Genomic DNA, 20,809 nt, shown 5'->3' with positions numbered 1-20,809 from the left:
ACCGCCCCGACTCCCTTGCACGCTTCCAGTCCAGTCGGTTCCCACCTGAGAGAAGTCATCAGCTGCCTTCCAAGCCGCGGTCTTTCCTAAGAAACCATGGTTCTAGTTGCTCTACCACACTAGGGAGAGATCATCATTCCTCTGTGTTTTGAAATGCAAAGTGCATAGCTCCTCGCACTGCCCGTCTTCTGGATCTCTTTCAACTCACTCTGAAAACGGGGCAGATACCATTCTGCCTCCACAGCATACTTGGTCCCTGGGTGCCATGACTGTCCTAGGTGAACACCTTTCCCCACTTTATAACCCAGCTTCTTCGAGAAGCCAACCATCCTGTTCTCTGAGGTGCCTGACACCACAGTCAACCCGAAGAGACAGGCGTTCCACAAGGGGATTCTTCACAGCCCCAGCCCAGGATCTCCGAGACCGCCTTTTTGTGTGTTTCTAGCTACAATGTCAGTGAGACAGCGGGATCTGTCAGCGTCACAGTGCAGAGGAGTGGGAACCTGAACCAGTACGCCATCGTCCTGTGTCGTACGGAGCAAGGCACTGCCAGCTCCAACTCCAGGGTCGGCTCCCAACGCGGACAGCAGGACTATGTGGAGTACGCCGGCCAGGTAGGTGGGCAAGGGGGCCTCTGACTGTTGGTCGCTAGCAGGCACCAGCCACAGCTGCCCCGTGCTGGTTGCAAGTGTGGCACCCTCTCTAATTTTTATCCCACCTCCTTTTCCGTTGGCGCCCTTCCTCAAGTGACTTTCCTGCCTTCCCTTCCCACAGGGCGTAGTTCTTCCCAGTCTGTCTACTCCTCAGGGAAGTTTTAACTGCAGAAGTTGGGTTGTTTAGCTTCTCAGTCTTTACATGTTGCTTCATGACCAAAAACGGTCTCCGAGGCGTGGTGTTCTACACGGGGCCTTTAGGATCCAAGGCCTTTCTCTCCCCTCGTCTTCTCTAACTGAAGGAAGGGAAGAGAGAGGGTGGGGATGGTCAGGAGGCTCTCAGGATAGGCTGGGTGAGAGATGATGGGTGCATGATGTCAGTTGCGAAGCAAAGCTGGAGGCGAGTGGTGGATTGAGCAGATGAGTGAGAACCAATAGGACTTCACAGCAGACTAGAAAGTGGGCAGAAGTGGGACGGATGGTGACGCCCCTTGCCGGGAGGGGGACACCATCCCAGGAGCAGGTTTGGAGAGGGGCTGGTCTGGACTGTGCTTGGGACAGGCCAACCATGAGGTGCCTGAGACGTGAAGGGACAGCTGTGTTGAGGTCCCCGTGAGAGCCGCTGGAGTGGAGGTGCCTGGACAGGTCTCCACCAGAGCAGTGGGAACCAGCATGGGGGTGGGGACGAAGCAGACAGAGAGAAGAGAGTGAACACAAGAGAAAGGAGGAGGACTTACACAGTCAGCTCCTCTATGGCAGGATACCCCATGTTTATCATCTTTGGCACAGGGGACAATGCCTGCACTTACTAGGTATTTCTTCAATGTTTTTGCAAAGTAATTTCACTATTCTTATGACAGCATAAATCTCTGTAAAGGGGAGCAGGCTCTCTCTTTGAGGCATTTTAGCTCATCTGAGGTCAAATTTAAATGAGGAATTAGAAAAGAACATATAAGCCCAGGAGTCTTTTAGCAAAGTAATGAGAAAGAGCTGGTACTGGTGTTTGTTCAGGAAAGACAAAAGGTGGTGGGTTCTATAACTACATAGAGATCTAGGGGTGTTTCATTTAGTTGGAAGTGTTTTCAAATGGGGAGCTTAGTAAAACTAAATTTGATTATTTGATTAGATATGGAATAGTAATTTTCTGCTGATGAAAATTATGTATTTTTTAGATTTGTGTGTCCCTAGAGGTTTATGACTATTTTACACATTTTAGCTCTCTCAGTTTATACAAAGTGTGGTCCAGGCCTGTTTCCTACCCTTTTAGTTTTGGGTAAATCCATAACCCTGGTTCCTTTTCAAGGTTTTGTCTTTATCTTGCACAGTAAAACCAGAATAAATCCGTGCAAGTTCACAATTGTGTGACTATAAAATAACTTCTCTGTTTTGTAACAAGCTAAATTCATTTACATTATAGATCTAGCCCATCTTAATGGCAAGGGATTTAGTTAAATATAAAGTTAAAATTCAGTCTGGCTTGTTCATAATGTAACTTTCTGTGGCTTCGAGCTCCATCATTCAGTACACTGGGATTCTGTGTCAGTTTTGGTTGTGTAAGCAGCGTGTGGATGGTGATAAGGATAACATTTCACCTTTGTTCAGTGCTTTAAAATATACTTCTCACTTTCATAATACATTGTGTCTTATAGTCCTCCCAGTAAATATATGATGTAAGTATGTGAAATTGTTATTTAGCCGATGAGGAATCTGACATTTGTAGAGATTCATAAACTAACGCAGCTTAAGGCCAGAATGTCACACTCCAAGTTCAAAGATCTTTCCAGGTAAACTTTCCACAAATAGAAGGAGACCTGAGCAATCAAATGACTCTTGCTATCCCAAAATGAATTAACAAAACAAGATATAAATCGTTACCAACATGTTCTTCTACAGTCACCAAAAAGTAGGAGATGCCGTCGTCCCCCGGTCCCTATGCAGTAAATCAGCTCCAACGTGTAGATGGATAGGAAGAGGTAGCCATGGGTTCCAGGTGATACAGCAGGAAGCTGAGGTGGAAGGACCAGCTATTTCGTTCAGTGTTCTGCCATTAGCCTTGGGTCCTCTGTCTTCCAATGATGCTCTTGGGGGATGAGCAGGGAAATCTGAGGCACAGTAGTACTCCTTGTTATTTGCTTTGTGACAGGTGCAGTTTGATGAGCGAGAGGACACCAAGTCCTGCACCATTGTCATCAATGATGATGACGTGTTTGAGAACGTGGAGAGTTTCACCGTGGAGCTCAGCATGCCAGCATATGCCCTATTAGGGGAGTTCACCCAGGCGAAGGTCATTATTAATGACACTGAGGACGAGCCCACATTAGAGTTTGATAAGAAGACCTACCGGGTCAACGAGAGCGCTGGTTTTCTGTTTGCACCTATTGAAAGAAAAGGTCTGTTGGTGCCGAAGGTGACAAGGAGCTCTAATAGCAGCTAGCATTTTTCGAGTTCATTCTATGTGCCAAGTGCTCATGTGTCATATTAACTTCTGTGTGTAAGTGTTTTATATGTATTAGCTTATTTAAATTCCCAGAACAACCCTACTAACGATCCTACCTCTAGTGAGTACTATCAGAAGGCTTCTCTTCTTAGTTCAAGTTGTTAGCACTCCCATTTATTCTTTAATGGGACTAGAAGACTGGTTATATTTGGCCTTGCAAATTATTCATGAGTTTAGGATTCTTAATCAATCACCCAGTCTATCAAATATTTAGTAGCCTTGGTCAAGGAGGGAAGTTTGTAAGAACTGGCTTCTCATCTCAGCTTTGGAAGACAGAAATATATTTAAAGGTTTTCCTACATGAGTGTCATGTACAGAGCTCAGATGAGAAATAAGCCATGTGTGAGGGATAAAGGGCCACGCTTGAGGGATTGAAAACAAAACAAAGATCATGTGCTTTTGTGATTGTGCAATACTGAAACCTTAAAACTCATGGATGTTAAATCCCCATTCGAAGCCCGAACATGACTGTAAGTGATGATGTCAGGTTTTCTATGGAATCTGCTGACTGGGTATTCGTGTAACAAATACCGTAGATAGCACAACCCTTGCTGATGCCCCTTGGAAAACAAGCAAGCCCCATTGACTGCCCTGGGCCAGCAAGCCAGGACCAGAACAGGCTGTCTTCCAGGGACATGGCGGCACTGATAAGTAAAGTCATTTGTACAGAGAGGCAGGTTTTATTTTGTTTTGTTTTTCTTTTTTTAAACAAGCTGATTTCTCCCTGGGAATTAAAGTGCAGAAGTTTATTCAGAAAGGCGGTGAACTGTGCTCAGAGCACTACCTTCGGGACACAATTACTTTGCTACTTAAAGTACCAAATATGTCTCTTATCTTTCTCCCCACTGTGGTCTTAGATGGTGAGCAATGAGTCTTGTGAATTAACAGAGCACAAAATTCACAGAAGAGGAAATCCATTTTAAATTGTCCGGTGCAGTGTCTGGGGCGTGTCAAAGCCTCGTGTGGCTTATCCCACAGGCTTCAGGAGCTGCAGCGCAGGAAGTGTTCGTGTCCGCGTCGGAGCAGAGGCGGTGATACAATGTGTCAGAGGGAAGCAGGCTTACCGAATTATCAGAGACTTCAGCATTTGTGACGCACTCACTCAAATGCTCTCGTTTTCTCACCGTCTGTATTTCAGGGGACTCAAGCAGCATCGTTTCTGCGGTTTGCTACACAGTCCCGAAGTCAGCTATGGGAAGTAGCCTCTATGCTCTAGAATCGGGCTCGGATTTCAAATCTAGAGGGCTGTCTCCTGACAGCCGCGTGATATTCGGGCCTGGTGTCCCCATGTCCACCTGTGATGTCATGCTCATCGATGACAGTGAGTATGAAGAAGAAGAGGAGTTCGAGATCGTCCTGGCAGAAGCTTCCAACAACGCTCGCATTGGACGGGTGGCATCGGCCAAGGTGCTCATTAGTGGCCCCAACGACGCCTCCACCGTGTCCCTGGGCAACACGGCTTTCACTGTCAGCGAGGATGCAGGTAACAGAGAGCATCTCTGGGACTCCATCACCCATATCCTGACCCTGTCCTTGGACAATTTCCGTGTAGTTTTCAGAATGTTCTTAAGACATTTGAGAATGACATTTCTCAGTGACACTGTTGTCGGCCCGAGACCTTTAATAATAGGCATTAAGACCAAGAATGGAAGGTAGTGCAGAGTAGGGAATTCCATTCCCTTTCCTTGCCCTGGCTCCTGACGGCAGGGAGGGATCAGGCTCAGAGATTCATTGCTGGATCTGTGTGGTCTGGAAGGAGGGCATGATGCTAAGCCTGTTGGCCTCTGAAATCAGAAGTTGTGATCTGTTGAGGACGGAGGTAAGTTATTTAGCGTGCTGCTAGCTGCCAGAGCAAATAATTTCCAAAGTTTCAGTGTCCTGACCAAAGAAACTTTCGCATTCGTATAACACTCCAAAGCAGTCCGTGGGCAGATTTCTTTCACCCAGGCTCCTTCGTTCTTTTGGCTCCACGAAGGTCTCAAAGTCGTCTGCACGCCGCTAGCAGACATGCTCCCAGAAGGAGCCGCAGCTGTGCTGAACACCCACGGACCTGAGCCACCTGGTCAAGGCCATTCACCTGTCTGAAGGTGAATGAGGGAGCATGGGAACTCATATTTCCAGGCACTTACAGAACACCAGGCACCCAGCCATCGGCTTTCCATGCGTTCTCGTTTATGTTCTGTAGACAAGAGAACGTTACACAGAAGAGCAAATGGAGGCTCAGAAAGGTGAAGTAAAGCATCAAAGATCAGTGGCTAACATGGCAGAGCTGGGACTAGAACCCTGACCTCTCCTATACCGTTTCCTCTCCTCTACACTGAGTGCTCAGCCATGACTACTGTCAGCTCACAACTTATTGACTAAAAAAGTATGATCAATGGGATTTTCATGTAGCTTTTCTCTGACCTTGCTTGTGAACATCGCTAAAAATCTACATGTATATCGTTAGGACACGGCAAAGTGTGATGTTACAGTGGACAGAAGATGAGCTTCATTCCTAAGATAAGCGATAGCACATATGGTTTAAGTAACGACGTGTGCAGCACTCAAATAAAATGGGGAAATCAACCCAGTTAGGAACATTTAATTAGAAACATTCAGCTTCAGGCCCCATGGAGTCCCCTAGCTGGTTCTTTCTTAATTGACTATTTTCTAGCTCATCCCTGAGGCCCTAGTCTCTAAGTTTCTTCTCCCAAAATAGGCTTGAGATGTTTTTCGATGGGCCCTCTCCAGTTTGTTTTTCTCCTGTGAACGGTGTCTTTCCTGAAACCACAAAACCACTCTCCCCTAAGGGCTGTCTCTCCAGTACCACCTCCGTGAGGCCCTCCTCCAGGTCTGCTCTTGATCTTAGTGTCGGTAAGATGGGGATGGCAATACCTCCTGGCCTTCCTCAGAGGGAACACAGGAGCGCCACTGAAGTTGGCTTAGACGGGCTCCCAGCGTAAAGCTCTACCACTGTGAGGGAGAACACTATTCTGAAAACCCACTGGCTTCTGACCCAATGGTGACCATTGACATCTCTATGGATCTCCATTTAGGTACAGTGAAGATTCCAGTTATCCGTCATGGAACTGATCTTTCTACCTTCACTTCTGTCTGGTGTGCAACACGGCCCTCAGACCCAGCGTCTGCCACTCCGGGAGTTGACTATGTCCCCAGCTCTAGGAAGGTGGAATTTGGGCCCGGTGTCACAGAGCAGGTGAGCACAGAGCAGCCAAAGGCCAGACGGGCCTGTAATGTTGTCTCTGTTCGGCTCCCCAAACTCCATGAAGGAGTCTAAACCATCCTTGCCTTACCACTGTGTGAACAAGAGAATAAAACCAGAGAGATCTTCTACAGACTCTCCAAGTGACATTGTCAGCATCTAATATCCATCACCACAGATTGAGGATGGGAACTACACTCTGTTGATGTAAACATCTAGAGACAAAACACTTAAGGGTTTGTAATTAAGAGACTATTATTTTATGGATTAGAAAGACTTACTGTAAGACCACCAGAGAAAGCAAGTTATCATCTCTGTGCTGCTCTCCCGAAGGCAAGTGGGTGCTGTGTGTTGGACATTCTGTAAAGTTTACTTTGATTGTTAAATATATATAAATATATATTTATATTTATATTATTTTTTAAATCGAGATGTAATTGACATATATTAATTTCAGGTATATAACATAATGATGCAGTGTATTGCAAAATGATCACCGCACTAGATCTAATTAACATCTTGGTTTTTCTTCTTCTAGTATTGCACCTTGAGTATCTTAGATGACACTCAGTATCCAGTAATTGAAGGGCTGGAGACGTTTGTGGTTTTTCTCAGCTCAGCACAAGGGGCCGAGCTGACCAAGCCCTTCCAAGCTGTCATTGCAATTAATGACACATTCCAGGATGGTAAGATATTGGAGATGCCAGCTCATGGCTCTGACTATATTTCTAGTTCTTCCTTGCCCTCCAAGTATGTGACATTGGAACTCATTCACATTTTCATTCAAGAAATGTGTGTGTATGTGTGTGTGTGTATGTGTACGTGTGCACGTGCACGTGTGTTATGTACCTACTGTCAGATAAAAATATGGGGGAGAAATAAGCATTCATGTTTCTGGTGCTGTGCTGGGCACAAAAAGATATATAAGCTTTGGGCCCTGTCCTCAAGAAGCTCACTGTTTAGTGGAGGAGATCAGACCCTCAAGCAGAAAAATTAGAACATATTATGATAAATGACCTAATAGTGCTATAAATCCAGTGCGAGGGGAGCAGAAGGGATTGAGCAGCAGCTACGTGTGGGAGAATCACAGATTTCACAAAGGACGTGATATTTAAGCAGGTTTTAGGGTGTGATAGGAGTTCATCTAATGGATAGTAAAATACAGTTTTGTCAGATGGAGAGATATAGCATAATATGAAGTATAGAATTTTGAGAGATGCATCTCTGAAAAAGTGTGGGATGCTTACTTTTGCTTTAAGCCTGGCAGGAGGTGAATAGAAGCAAATAGGTTGGGACTCCCACCTGCCTCCCCATTTCATTTCCGGTTCTAAAAGGTCTCATGGTGCAGCCTAAGGGACGTGTAAGAGGAGAAGAGCAGCAGATGCTTCTGAGCCGAGCAGTGGTGTGATCTTTGTTGGAGGAAACTGACACTGGCAGTCCTGTGGGTGGTGTACAGGAGAGGATAGACAGCAAGTGTATGAGGAAAATACCAGCCGCCACTGAAGATGTAACAGGAAGATGGCCAGAAAAGGATAGAGGCTTCTTGGGAAGAGTTGATGAAATCTAGAATTGTCAGATGCTAGAGTTGGTTAAGAAGATCAGGTGAAAACTCCTTCCCTACAGCAGGAGGACCCTCATTAACATCCCACTGGTCGATGACAGAGCCCGTAATTAAACTCTTTCGGTGGCTGAAAAGTCACCATAAAAGGAACAGGCAGAGGGTGCCGGGTGGCTCAGTGGGTTGAGCCTCTGCCTTCGGCTCAGGTCATGATCTCGGGGTCCTGGGATCGAGCCCCACATCGGGCTCTCTGCTCAGTGGGGAGCCTGCTTCCTCCTCTCTCTCTGCCTGCCTCTCTGCCTACTTGTGATCTCTGTCTGTCAAATAAATAAATAAAATCTTAAAAAAAAAAAAAAAAGAACAGGCAGCCCAGCAGGGTGATCCTTAATGCTTTCATTTATTTTTAAATAATTTGTCTATTTATACAGTATTTAAAATGACCCAAAAAAGGTATGCTATGAAAATTAAGTCTCCCTTCTAATCCTATGTCCCAGCCCTCTGGTTGTTCTCCTAGAGACAACCATTTTCACCAGTGTGTTGTTGTTGTGTGGACCCGTCAAGAGAAATGTGTATATCCTGCCCTTGAAAAGAGAGAATGCACACCTAGGCATATGCATACGTAATACATTGATAATGCAAATGTCCAAAATGATAGTTTAGACCTAGGTTTATTGAGATCTAACTTCCATAAGTTAAAATTCACCCTCTTTAGTGGACAGTTCTATGGGTTTTGACAGATGCCTACCGTGGCGTGCCCACTACCACTATCAAAATGTGGACCTGTTTCAGCACCTGCACAATCCTCCCGCGCTCCTCTGCCGTCGGCCTCTTCCCCATCTCCAGCCCTGGCAACCGCTGCTGGGTTTTTGCCCATACGGTTTTGCCATTTCAAGAAACTCCTATCATTGGAATCCTGTAGTACAGCAACTTGTGTCCGGCTTCTTTCATTAGAAGATTGCACTGGAGAACCGTCCGTTGTGTTACATATACGAGAAGTTTGTTTCCTTCACCGTGGAACAGTCTCCCATTATATAGATGCCCTACAGTTTGTTCATCCATTCACTGGGGGAATGACATTTCGCTTGTTTCTAGATTTTGACTGTTAGGACTAGAGTGATTATAAATATTTGTGTATAGGTTTTTGTACGAATGTAGGTTTTTATTTCTCTGGGGGAAATACTTAGGAGTGGGGCGGCTGCATTGTATGATGGTATTTGTTTCACATTACAAGAAATTGCCAGCCTGTTGTCCAGAGTGGTTGTAGCTACTGTGCGTTACCACCAGCAGTGTAGGAGGATTCTGGCTGCCCCTCCTCCGCACCAACATTTGGTGTTTTCCGCTTTCTGGGGGCGTCTGATGTTGCTGTCGTTATGCTAGTAGACGTACAGAGATGTCTTGTGGGAAGGTCATTTCTCTAGTGACTAGTGACATTGGGATCTTTTCAGGTGCTTGCTTACTGGCCATCTACGTGTCTTCTCTGGCAAAGTATTACTCAAATATTTCCCCCACTTTGATTGAGTTGTTTCCCCTCTATTACTGCGCTGTCATGAAATCTGGAGAAATATTTGTGTTTGGCAAATATTTTCTCCTAATCCGTGGCTTGTTTGTTGTTTTTTTAATAATGTCTTTCAAAGGGCAGTCCTTTTTCATTTTGAAATAGTGCCATTTATCAATAATTCTATTATGGATTGTACTTTTAATGTTGTCTCTAAGAAATCTTTCCCTGACCCAGGATTATGAAGATTTTTTTCCCTGTGTTTCCTTCTGGATGTTTTAGTTTTAATTTTTACATTTAGGTTTGTGAATCATAAAATGGTAACTTTTTAACTGTGAGCAACATTATAACAATTAAACTATTTTATATCATATGTTGCTTCAGAGTTTACAGAGTGATACCCTAGACATTATCTCACTTGCAATCTCGTGACTTCATACTTGTTTCTATTCCGTAGATAAGGAGACTAGAATCAGGGGAGTAAACACCCGAAGTCATACGGAGAGGGACCAGCATGTGTTCTAAGGCTTGGGCTTGTCCGTACTCTTTGTGTGGTATCTACCACCGTACCTGGCACACAGTAGATTTCATTACATGGTTATTTCTTTTCTTCTGACACGTTGGTAATTTTTCACACTTGCCAGTGGGACTCCAGTCACACACACAAAATGCACTGCCCCAGATTAACAGGAAATATTCCGCTGGGACTTCTCTCCACCTTTTATCGATGAACACAAGTGTTGCAAACTTAGAAAATGAATATGTTAAAATATTTCTCATCTTTCAGTAAGGCTACAAGAAACTATATTCAGTCAAGAATTTATCCCAGAGAAAGAAATCCCCAACCCTGTTTCAGGAGCCCGTCGTAGTGTTTCATTGATTGTGTTTCTTGGTTATCTTCTTCTTAGTGATCACTAACTCTTGTTGAGTTTCGTCCGTGTGCACATTGTGAGGTGGCAAGATCTTACCTTCTCTCTAATCTTCACAAACTCTCCAACTAGTGAAACAGGCTGAATAATTTGTCCAAGGTCACACAGAGAGGAGGCGACGGGACCAGACCTAAGGCCTAGGTCTGTTTTGTCCGCGTTCAGTCTTCTACTTTTGTACTCTTCCCCTTGCACTTGCAGATGCTTGATGTCCCTCAGCGTCCTTATAAAGCCAACCTTTAGCCTTCCAAAGTGACCTTAGGCCTTTCATCTTCTTCACAGGGTGATCGCAGGCCCTTAAATCATCTAAGTAACTCATCTCAGAACCTTTTCCTATTTGCATTTTCCTCTTCTGCTCTGGTATCTGGAGTTAGACTTTGGCGTGGACCTGAGGAATGCTGAGCAAGGCAGGAAAGGCCTCGTAGCCACCATCTCATCACACCCCTGCGTGCTCACTGCATCCTACCCGCCCTAACTCGAGAGAACCAGAGGCAGGGTCTCTCCTACATCTCCAGCCTAACCGTTGCCCGCAGAGAGGCCCTCGAATCTCAGGAGGTAGCATTTGCACTTAACTTTGCCAGTTACTGAGAAGGTTAGTGGATAACAGCATATCGTGAACATTTTCCGTGCCTAAGACTGGCGCCCAGTGCTGTGCAGTAAAGCAGAGTCCCACAATCTATTTCAGGACACAGGACAGACACAAGTCAGGAGATAAGTGCAATCTGGGCTGCGTGTGACGAGGGCGCTGAGAGTGCTGACAGTGAGTGTGATATCTAGCACGAGCCTGTGCACCCCCACGACGATCCCCACTTCATGGGCATACCCCCCATCACTGTGGAAGGAGAGGAGTGCCAGAGTCAGGCAGAACTGAGAGCCATGCTCCTACTTTCGGAGGGGATTGTAGTTGGGGTATTGAGAGGAAGACATGAAATGACATGGGTCAAGTCCTTCACACACGGCCTGACTTGGGCTGGACCTTTCCTTTGTATGCCATAAAGCCCCATGCACAAATCTATTACTGAATATTGTCCTTCCGTTGTCTCTTGCCTCATTCTCCCCCCAGACTAGGGGCCTCGTGAGGCAGGGGCCGTCCCCAGAACTTCAGGCATCATGAGACGTGTTCACCCACTTCCCTTACTTCTCACTCTGCCTTTTTTTCCCAAATAGGGAAAGGAGTGAGGTTTACTATCTCATTAAAGTGTGGGTGGGTGGGGGGGGAAGGGGCAGTCTTTTACAGCTCAAGAAGAATTTGGGGTTGATTAATACAGGACAAAACCCAAACATTACCACTTTTGCTTTTAACTTTCATCTGACTTAATGCCTGTTGGGCCAGCAAGAAAAATCAACCCAAAGCTTTAGATAAGCATTTCATGAGCAGAAAGCTTCCTTGCTTGTTGTTTTTACCTGTCAACAAGTTTCCTCCTTGTCCTTCTATGCTAGGTCATGTCAGTGCCACCTTTTGGGTGACAGAGCCCTAAGGGATAAATGTTCAGGGCCTGATGCCAAAGTTAATTATCCCTTAGGTGTTGTGTTCTTTTAAGAAGGATCTGCTGGGTTTTTCTTTGGTAATATGTGATAACTGTTTGGTTTAGCTTAGATAATGAGTTTGCTCTGTTTTTGCTAATACCCACAGTTCTGGGCAGTGGGCAGATGGGAGGCAAACAGAACTTTTTACATATTGACTTGAAGAGTGCTAGGCTTTTGGTTCCTTCCTTTCAGGTTTGGCAGGGAATGCACAAGACGTGGCAGGGAAATGGGAGATGACAGCTTCAGGGTCAGTTTCTGCCACAGGAGACTTTGACATGTGACTTGAGGGACTCCCTCTTTGTACTGCTCATTAAGAAATAAATAACCAGCAGGGTGCTTACGTGGCACAGTCTGCTGAATGTCTGCCTCTTGGTTTTGGCTCAGGTCCTGATCTCGGGGTCGTGGGATCGAGCCCCACATCAGAATCTGTGTTCAGCAGGGAGTCCGTCTGAGTGTCTCTCTGCCTCTCCCCCAATTCACTGCCTGCTCTCTCTCTCTCTCATAAAATATATATATATATATATATATATATATATATATATATATATATACACATACATGGGAACAAACCAGCGATTGACAAGATGTTAGTCTCAGAAGAGGACATGTCTTAATGTAGAGCATCATGGTAGGCACTGTAGGAAATAAGGAGAAAAAAGTGGTTCTTCATATTGAGAATACTGGAGTTGGGGACATTACAAACCATAATATAATTCCTACCAAATATGAGTGCTTATGATACCAGATACTGTGTTGAGCACCGTGCGGACATTATTTCATTAAATTCAGTCCTTCCAACCCCTCTAGGAGTTGGATGATAATATTTCCAATTTATAAATAAAAAACCCCAGGACTCAGAAAATCTAAATAACTTACCCTGTATTGCACAGCTAGTAAGTAGCAGGACTGGGATGGAAATGCAGGCCTGCCGATTGCAAAGCATGTGTTTTTAACCACAGGTTGGCTATGGTCCTTTTCTAAAGTCAAATGAGACCAATGTGAACTATAAAAGAAAAAGTGATTTTTATCCCACTGACCAAATTCAGCATGTGGATGTCTTTTGTTTGGCCCAGTAGTTTTGTCTCTGTGGAACTTCTTCTTACTGTTTTAACTCACTGCTTTTTAAAATTTTAGTGGATATGACATAAAAATCCAGATTTCTGGCTTCATTTGAAAAGAGAGTAACCTGCCAACCAAAGACTGGAGCTGAGGGACGACCCTCCCTAAAACAGCCTGTGCCTTCCTCCTTCCCGGTACCCCCACTTTTCCCTGTCATCTCCCTGGCCTCAGGACCAGTGTGAGTGCCCATTTATCATCAGGCTTACACTGCTTTTTTCCTTTTATAGCCTTAGAAGGAAAGTGAATTTGTGTGTGTGTGTGTGTGTGTGTGTGTGTGTGTGTGTGTGTGTGTATCCAAGTCTCAACCAAAATTTTCCTCATACCTGGCCCATTTCTTTGCTTGCGTTGCTTACCTGTGTTTGAGATGGGGACCTCACCCTGACGCTGGGAGAAACAGGTGCAAAATGGAGTTATTGTTTCATTAGAAGCCCGCTCAACAAGGGAAGCAGATCCCTGGTCCTGAGAGCAACCAGGCCTTGAAATCTGCTTGCTATCTCTGACTCGCCAGCCTGGGCAGACGGCCCTTAGTAGACCTGTCCTGCCAAGTGCCTAGTGAGGGCTGCGGCCACCATGCCTCTGTCCCTCACTAACAATGCCTCCATCTTTCCTTCGGCTCCCGCAGTGCCCAGCATGCAGTTTGCCAAGGATCTGCTCCTAGTGAAGGAGAAGGAGGGTGTCCTGCACGTGCCCATCATTCGGAGCGGAGACCTGAGCTATGAGTCATCGGTGAGGTGCTACACCCAGGGCCATTCAGCCCAGGTCATGGAGGACTTTGAAGAGAGAAGAAATGCAGACTCTTCACGGATTACGTTTCTGAAGGGGGAGAAAGTAAGTGGATTCATGATAGCTGAAAGATCAGATTCTCTTTTTCCTTGATGCCTTTACTTACCCATAACGAAGTCATCAAGACAAATTCTGAACATCCTAGGAATTCTTTTACTGGTTGATACTATCTGTAATACTATCATCTGTCCCCTGTGGCTGTTTTCTTGGACTCCTACTTACAACCAAATCCGTATATCATTGGTTGAACCAGGAATTTAGATGACATGTAACATTTCTGGAATTTAGCAAAATCAAATGAATGAGGCTTCTCTTAATTAACAGCTACATTAGAGATGACGCACTCGACCAGTGTTACCCAGAGGAGGACGAGACAATCCTCTAGAACCTGGGCCCCTGTCCCAGGGCAGCATAGATTCTGATAAGAAGCCATAGGATAGGACCAAGTAGGCAGACACTGAGCAGATTCAAGGCAGGAAAGTGCTCTCTTCTTAGCAGTTACAGAAAAGTGGGCATATAGGCACAAGAACTCCTGAGAAATTCCAGTCAGTAAACATGACCACATTAGAACCGAAGCCTGCAACCTCAGTGTATGTCCAAAGTGAGATATATTGAACAAGAATCCTATTTCCACATTTTTGGATTTCAGTTTGAGATCATTGAGTCACCTGTACCTTCTTGATTTGAAACACACAGCCCCCTCAGTCACTTCGAGGCCCTTCTCTGACTTTGCGTTATTTTATGCCTGTTCTCCAGCCACACTTCTTCCCCACTTGAGAACTCATCAATCTGTTGTGTTTACGTACGTCTTAATTTGTATTTGTTCCTTAAAAATGCCAGTTGTCTTGTATGCAGATTTTAATTTATACATTAAACAATTTTCTTTTTCAAACTTTTACTCTATTTACTCAGTAAGGTGTTTTACTATCTGTCCACGTCATTTACGTGTACACCTTATCTGTTGCTGAGATAGCATGTAATATTTCATGATGGGCACTTAGTACATTTTAACCATCCGCTCTTAGCAGTAGACAGTGAGGAACCTCAGAGACAGCACCCAGTCATCTCCTAACATGCCGCCACCGCAGAGAATGCTGGAGGGCACGTCCTCCTACATGTCCTCTTGCAGACCTGAGTGGGAGCGTCTTCGGATGTACACTCAGCGGCAAATGTGCTGGACTGAAGGCCACGTATGGGCTTAATTTGAAAAAATAGTGTCAGAACACTTTCCAGAAAGTTGCTAGCAGTGGCCTGAAGGTTGTTATGATCCTATACCCTCTCCAATACAGTACTCATCTTTTGAATTTTTGCTAATCTAATATGTATATAGTTAAATCTCATTTTAATTTGCATTTCTCCAGTTACTACCAGTGTATATGCTTGTTAGCTAACTGGCTTTCCTCTTAGGTAAATTTGTCATTTTTATCCTTTATTCCTTACTATTGCATTGCTATCTTTTTCTTTCTTTTTTTTTATTTATTTATTTGACAGAGAGAGATCACAAGTAGGCAGAGGCAGGCAGAGAGAGAGGGGGAAGCAGGCTCCCCGACGAGCAGAGAGCCCGATGCGGGACTCGATCCCAGGACCCTGGGATCATGACCTGAGCCGAAGGCAGAGGCTTTAACCCACTGAGCCACCCAGGGACCCCCTTGCTATCTTTTTCTTGCTGATTTGCAGTCTTTCTTGTATATTCTAATTATTAATTCCTTGCTGGTTGTAGACATTTTAGATAATGTAAACGTATTTTTGCATCCTGACACTTATCTATAACCTTTAATCACAGTGTTCTTAGTTGAACAGAGTTTTCAATTCTGGTAGAGTCAAACGTATCAGATATTTGCCCTATGATTAGTCCTTTTGAAGTTTAGCATTCGATGTTCTTAGCCAGCCCAGGTCACACAGAATCTTCCCCTGTACATCTTTACTACCAAAAAACAGTGACAGCTGCCTTCTTTTAGGCTCTTGGTCTTTTATGCATTCGTGACTCATAGAAACCCTGTCTTAGCTATGTATTTTATGGGAATTTTACTGGTGGCAGGTTGAAACGTGTGTTTAAAAACATACACAAATGCAACAGATACCATCTTCAGCTTTGAGTCTACATGTCTGTATTTGTCTTAAGTTCAAAAGAGGATTCTCTGCTTATCCAAGAGACAGTTTATAATTTAATAAAATTGCAAAGAAAATACGGTCTAACCATCCATATGTTACTCACATGACAACCTCCCATTCTTCACAAGCGCACTTTGGAATCTTCATTTTCTCTGGCGTGCTAAGCAGTTTGTCTTTGAAACTTGTCATTCACTAGAATGTCGTTGTTTTAAGAGATATCCTGAGGAGTCACTACTAAGTTCATGTTTTCTATCAGGAAAAAAAAAGGGACATTCTTCAGGGGCTTAAAACCCGGTTAGCAAGCTACCTATAAACATTTACAGGAATGCTCTCCTTCCATTTCCTGTGCCTTCGGAAGAATGAGAGTGCAACTTCTCTGTACCCGCAGATCCTTTGCAACACAGTGGCAGAGTGGATTTAACATGGTTTGACTAAAAATAATCCCACTTCATATCACGTGACTCTACCATTGAGGTCACCGCGTCATCTAAAATGCTTTGGCCTTATTTTCTGTTTTCTTGAGAATACAGTCCTCAGTAGAGAATAATCAGTGTGAGAAGCCCTTGATTTCCTCCTGTCAAGCAGGGATTTAGGCTGTGTTCTCAGACTTTGGGAATTCAGCAGTGTTCCGATGAGACCCCATTTGACAGCGCGTTTGAGAGTCCTGCGGCACGGAGAGGTATCAGAGGAGCCTTTCTGAGTTCCTTCTAAAACCCGTCAGTTGCCACCAAGGGAACAGACCACTGTTCAGCCTTGCCCAGGAAGCCTAATGCATGTGTTCACCCCATTATCCAAACTGCACCTTTCAGAACGCACACATATGCCTAGGTCTGCTCAGGGAAAGTGCACAGGCTTCCTGCAGGTACATTGCACTGGGTTGTTTTATTGATCTTGTTTTTCCACAAAACCAATCATTCTGAGTGGTTTGGAATATTCTAATACGAGGCTCCTCACATAGGTATGTCCCTGTCGGGCATGAACTGTTAGATTTAAATATTCTGTTTTACAAACAAAATGGTTTGAGACCTTTCAAATTTGTGTTGACTCTTTGATGCCGCAAAGAAGAAAAATCATTTTCTAGGAAAAGCACGAAAGGTACTGATTTTTCAGTGCAGATTTTAATCTATCTCATGGCATTGGCTCTAGATGAAGAACTGTACTGTCTCTATCCATGATGACTCCGTGTTTGAGCCTGAGGAACAATTCAGGGTCTACCTTGGCCATCCTCTTGGAAACCACTGGAGCGGAGCCAGAATCGGGAAGAATAACGTGGCCACCGTCACCATATCCAATGATGAAGACGGTAACAGTCGCTACTGCCTTTCGTTACTCTCTGGTTGATAGAACATGAACTGATGTGTTACTAATAATGTAATTATAGGTGTTTTTTTTTTTAAATGAAAGTGCCATAAAAGTGCCTACTGATACAGTCTCAGAGTATTTATATAAACCGTTGGCAGCTAGCCATCACTCTCCTGCAGTCCCAGGAAGGCGGTAGCAGTTCTTCATCTCATGATGCCCCACCACTTGGCCCAGAGATAAGGAAGGAGTATGCTTACAAGCTAGGACAGAGACACTAAGGCAGAAAGAGAATAAAACCTATGTAAGTCACTGCAGTTCAGAAGCCAGATTGGAAATACGATCAGAATCCGTTGAATCCAATGAACTAATTTAAACACTGCTACCTTCCCAGAAAAGTCTAATTTCTCAGTTTCCTTCTAATTGATTTGGCCTATTAACCCCCCAAATCTTAAATTCTTGAGTCAGGTATCAGCAAAGAATGCCCCTGGCACTAGGGAAAACAAAACCAAATCTGTTTCAACTTGGGACAAAATTGTTTTATTCAGATAGATATTTTAATGAGGGAATGGGTAATATTACGAATAGTAATCGGTGTTTTTATGTTACCGTAGACCAAGAACCACGCTAAGCATGTTATATTATTTCATTTTATCCTGACGGTAACCCTGAGGGAGGCGTTAGAATCCCTGTATTACAGCTGAAGAAATTGAGCCTCAGCAAATTTATATAATTTATGCTCTCAGTTACACAGCTGTCAGCAGCAAAACTGTTTGTAACCCTTATTTTATCAGATTCTAGAATCTACCTGAGAGTTAGTGACACTCTCAGAGTTTCTGACATAAAATCAGGACTACTGTGGACATTGGGTAAAATAAGAAAAGCCAGCCTTGAAGCTGGATTCGTCCTTTATCCGGGGACTCAGGCTTAGATCCTGAAGTGAACCCCTCCCGGTCACCTGGAAACCTGACGGAGGCTCAGAGAGGTTGTAAGTGACTCTCCCAAGTTCCAAGGAGCATTCATCAAAAATTACCAAGTCTCCAAAGAAGCTTCTCTTTTATGACTAGGACGAATTGATTTTCTGAGAGGAAAGAGGAAAATGAACAGAGACTCTAGAAATATCTGCAAAATATTATAGTATATTAGAAGTGGTGTAAAATTTGTAATTACTCTCAATTTTCACATTTTTTGTCTCTATCCACAACTACCACCTCACCGTTCCCCATGAAAATATAGTGGAAAAGAAGGCACAATTTGAAATTTTTGTAAAAAGCAACGTATTCATCACTTCATAGCAATGAGACTAGTACCTCAAACCAGATTAGGCTAGGAAGTCTTGTGCTCTTCATGAAAACCACTCATTTTTAACTAAATAACCCATGAGTAGTTAGAAAATTTTAAGGAAAGGGAGGCATGAGGGCTCTGGGAAGAAGGACTCAGATCAGAGATGAGAGATAGACTTGGGAAGTTTAGGTATAAGTGAGATAAATTATAAAACTTAGAAATTCATATCTCATAAATGAAAACGAGTTGATTCATGCAATCGGTCGATCAGTATTTATCAAGGGCTTACTCTGTCTCAGTCCCCTGACAAGTGTGTGAATCTAAAAACATTTTGTGAGCTGTACTGCCCAGATGGAAACATGGACATCATGCATTTCAAAGTGCTTAAAAATATTTCCCCCACTATTGTTTTTAGTAAGGAACCTGTGAGGAGCAACTCCCGCAGAATCATAAATAAGTTCCTTCCACAAAGCTTTACTGAGGAGTAAAAACGGATTGATTTTTATGACCGCAAGCCATTTTTCCTTCGTGTTGCTTACTAGCGTGGAAAGCTCCCTCCTGCCTTTGTAAGGTGTTTTCAGGGGACTGGAATCCTTCGTGCTTCTCCAACTTGCTCTTGTCTTTCTAACCCTGTTTCCTTAGCCCCTACCATTGAGTTTGAAGAAGCTGCATACCAGGTCCGGGAACCGTCGGGGCCAGACGCCATCGCCCTCCTGAACATCAAGGTGATCCGCCGAGGAGATCAGAACAGGACGTCCAAGATTCGCTGCAGCACGCGGGACGGGTCTGCCCAGTCTGGGGTGGATTATTACCCAAAGAGCAGAGTCTTGAAGTTCAGTCCCGGTAATTGAACGCCAGTCCCAGGCTGTGGGTTTTACTTGACAGAAGGGCAAATATCTTGTATTCGAAGGAAAGAACAAGCAGAAAAGAGACAAACAGTGGTACTGACTGAGCATGAAGTACTCATTAGGCGCACGTTTGCTTCTCCAGGAGTCTTTAAAATCTTTAGTCGGTAACAGTGGCTTTGAGAAAGAACGAGAGGAGGTCCCTTGCTTCAGAACATGCTTCTGATTTGGGCTCATTTAAAAGGATGTTTTGGCTGTTGTGAGCCTATGACTTGGTTGAGTCATAGATGCATTTGATTTTAAAGAACAAACATCACCACCATCATTCCGTAAAGCCCGGGTACAAGGCAGTGTGCCGGGTCCTTCAGGGATGACTCAGATCCAGAAGGCACAATCTCTGTGCTCCTCTGGTTGAACATGTGCTAGGAGACGGGATACCCTGTTACGAGTTTTCCAGAAAAGGTTTATTCTAGAGGGAACTATGGACACGAGTCAGAGAAGAGAGAGAGAAAGATGAGATTCAGATCACAGGTAGCTGTCTGTCTTTCTTATATGGTGGTTTGATGAAGAAATGAGACAGAGAAGAACTTGAATTATATGCTAGATTTTCTCACAGAACTTCCTGGAGCAATGTGAGATGAACAGACCGGTGTGGGTCCTGGCGCCTTTTATGATAGAGTCAGAGTGGGCAGCAGTGGTAGAAGGCCTCTCCAGAGACGTCTTGGCAGGTGCAGGGAGGAAGTGACCCCCTCAGAAATGTGGGGGGAGGGATCTCTGATGCCTCATTCCACGGAGTTTTAAAGGGCTTCTGTCTCCAACCCGTGTGCATCTGCTTGGCGTTTGCCGGAAAGGTAGAAGCCCTTCCTCCGCGTCCACACCAGGACCGTTCCTCCATGTGTCTTTACTTTTTCTTTTTCTGTACAAGGGTCTAGAGAAGAGAGGTCTTGGAAACAGCCCAGCCCAGGTCTTTGTAGGCAAGGAAGAAGGGAAACTTAACCACTGCCAGGGATATTTGCCCCCCCAGAGAATCGTTTTGACAGGAAGGGAAGGCAGTTCCTACGGCCCTAACACACCTCCTTCCAGGCCGCCAAACCCATCCCCTACTGTCTTGGTGGGGACGGCCTTGTAGGACGCCTTTGAGATCCTGGTTCTCAGGACAGTCCTGAGGGGTGTCTGTGTGTGCAAGTGCTCACAGCCACGCAGGGGCTCATGCCTAAGTGTAAAGGGAAAGAAAAATTAAGCAAAAAACCTCATAACCAGGGTGGAGTGTATTTTGGATCATAGATTTTTATTACGACCAGCTCGTATCAGGCAGGGCCCATTAATCCTCATATGGTGTTGGATAGGAAGTCTGCAAAACTGAGCCTCTAGTGGAGTTTGGTCTCTAAAATAGATTTCTCCCTGGAGACAGGACTCAAGTGATTAGCAGCCACCGTGTTTATCGAAAACCTCTGAAAGGAAAGGGCATATTATAATATGAAATTTCAGCGGTACCAGCCTGCGTTG

General features: G+C 44.5%; 1 protein-coding gene across 1 annotated transcript in view; it reads left to right on the top strand.

The window, feature by feature from the left end:
* FRAS1 (Fraser extracellular matrix complex subunit 1) overlaps positions 1–20,809 on the top strand; it is a 399,170-nt gene that overhangs the window by 346,171 nt on the left and 32,190 nt on the right. Inside the window, exons 54-61 of the mRNA XM_032883154.1 lie at positions 446–614; positions 2,797–3,043; positions 4,289–4,633; positions 6,189–6,349; positions 6,894–7,041; positions 13,603–13,808; positions 17,022–17,178; positions 19,101–19,301. Coding sequence (XP_032739045.1) covers positions 446–614; positions 2,797–3,043; positions 4,289–4,633; positions 6,189–6,349; positions 6,894–7,041; positions 13,603–13,808; positions 17,022–17,178; positions 19,101–19,301 — 1,634 coding nt within the window. The remainder of the gene's footprint in view (positions 1–445; positions 615–2,796; positions 3,044–4,288; positions 4,634–6,188; positions 6,350–6,893; positions 7,042–13,602; positions 13,809–17,021; positions 17,179–19,100; positions 19,302–20,809) is intronic.

The sequence above is a fragment of the Lontra canadensis genome, unplaced genomic scaffold (assembly GCF_010015895.1).
Source record: "Lontra canadensis isolate GAN:19392208 unplaced genomic scaffold, GSC_riverotter_1.0 scaffold1, whole genome shotgun sequence".
Classification (NCBI taxonomy): Eukaryota; Metazoa; Chordata; class Mammalia; order Carnivora; family Mustelidae; genus Lontra; species Lontra canadensis.
The sequence above is the reverse complement of the archived record's forward strand: the minus strand, read 5'-3'. Positions and strand labels throughout refer to the sequence as shown.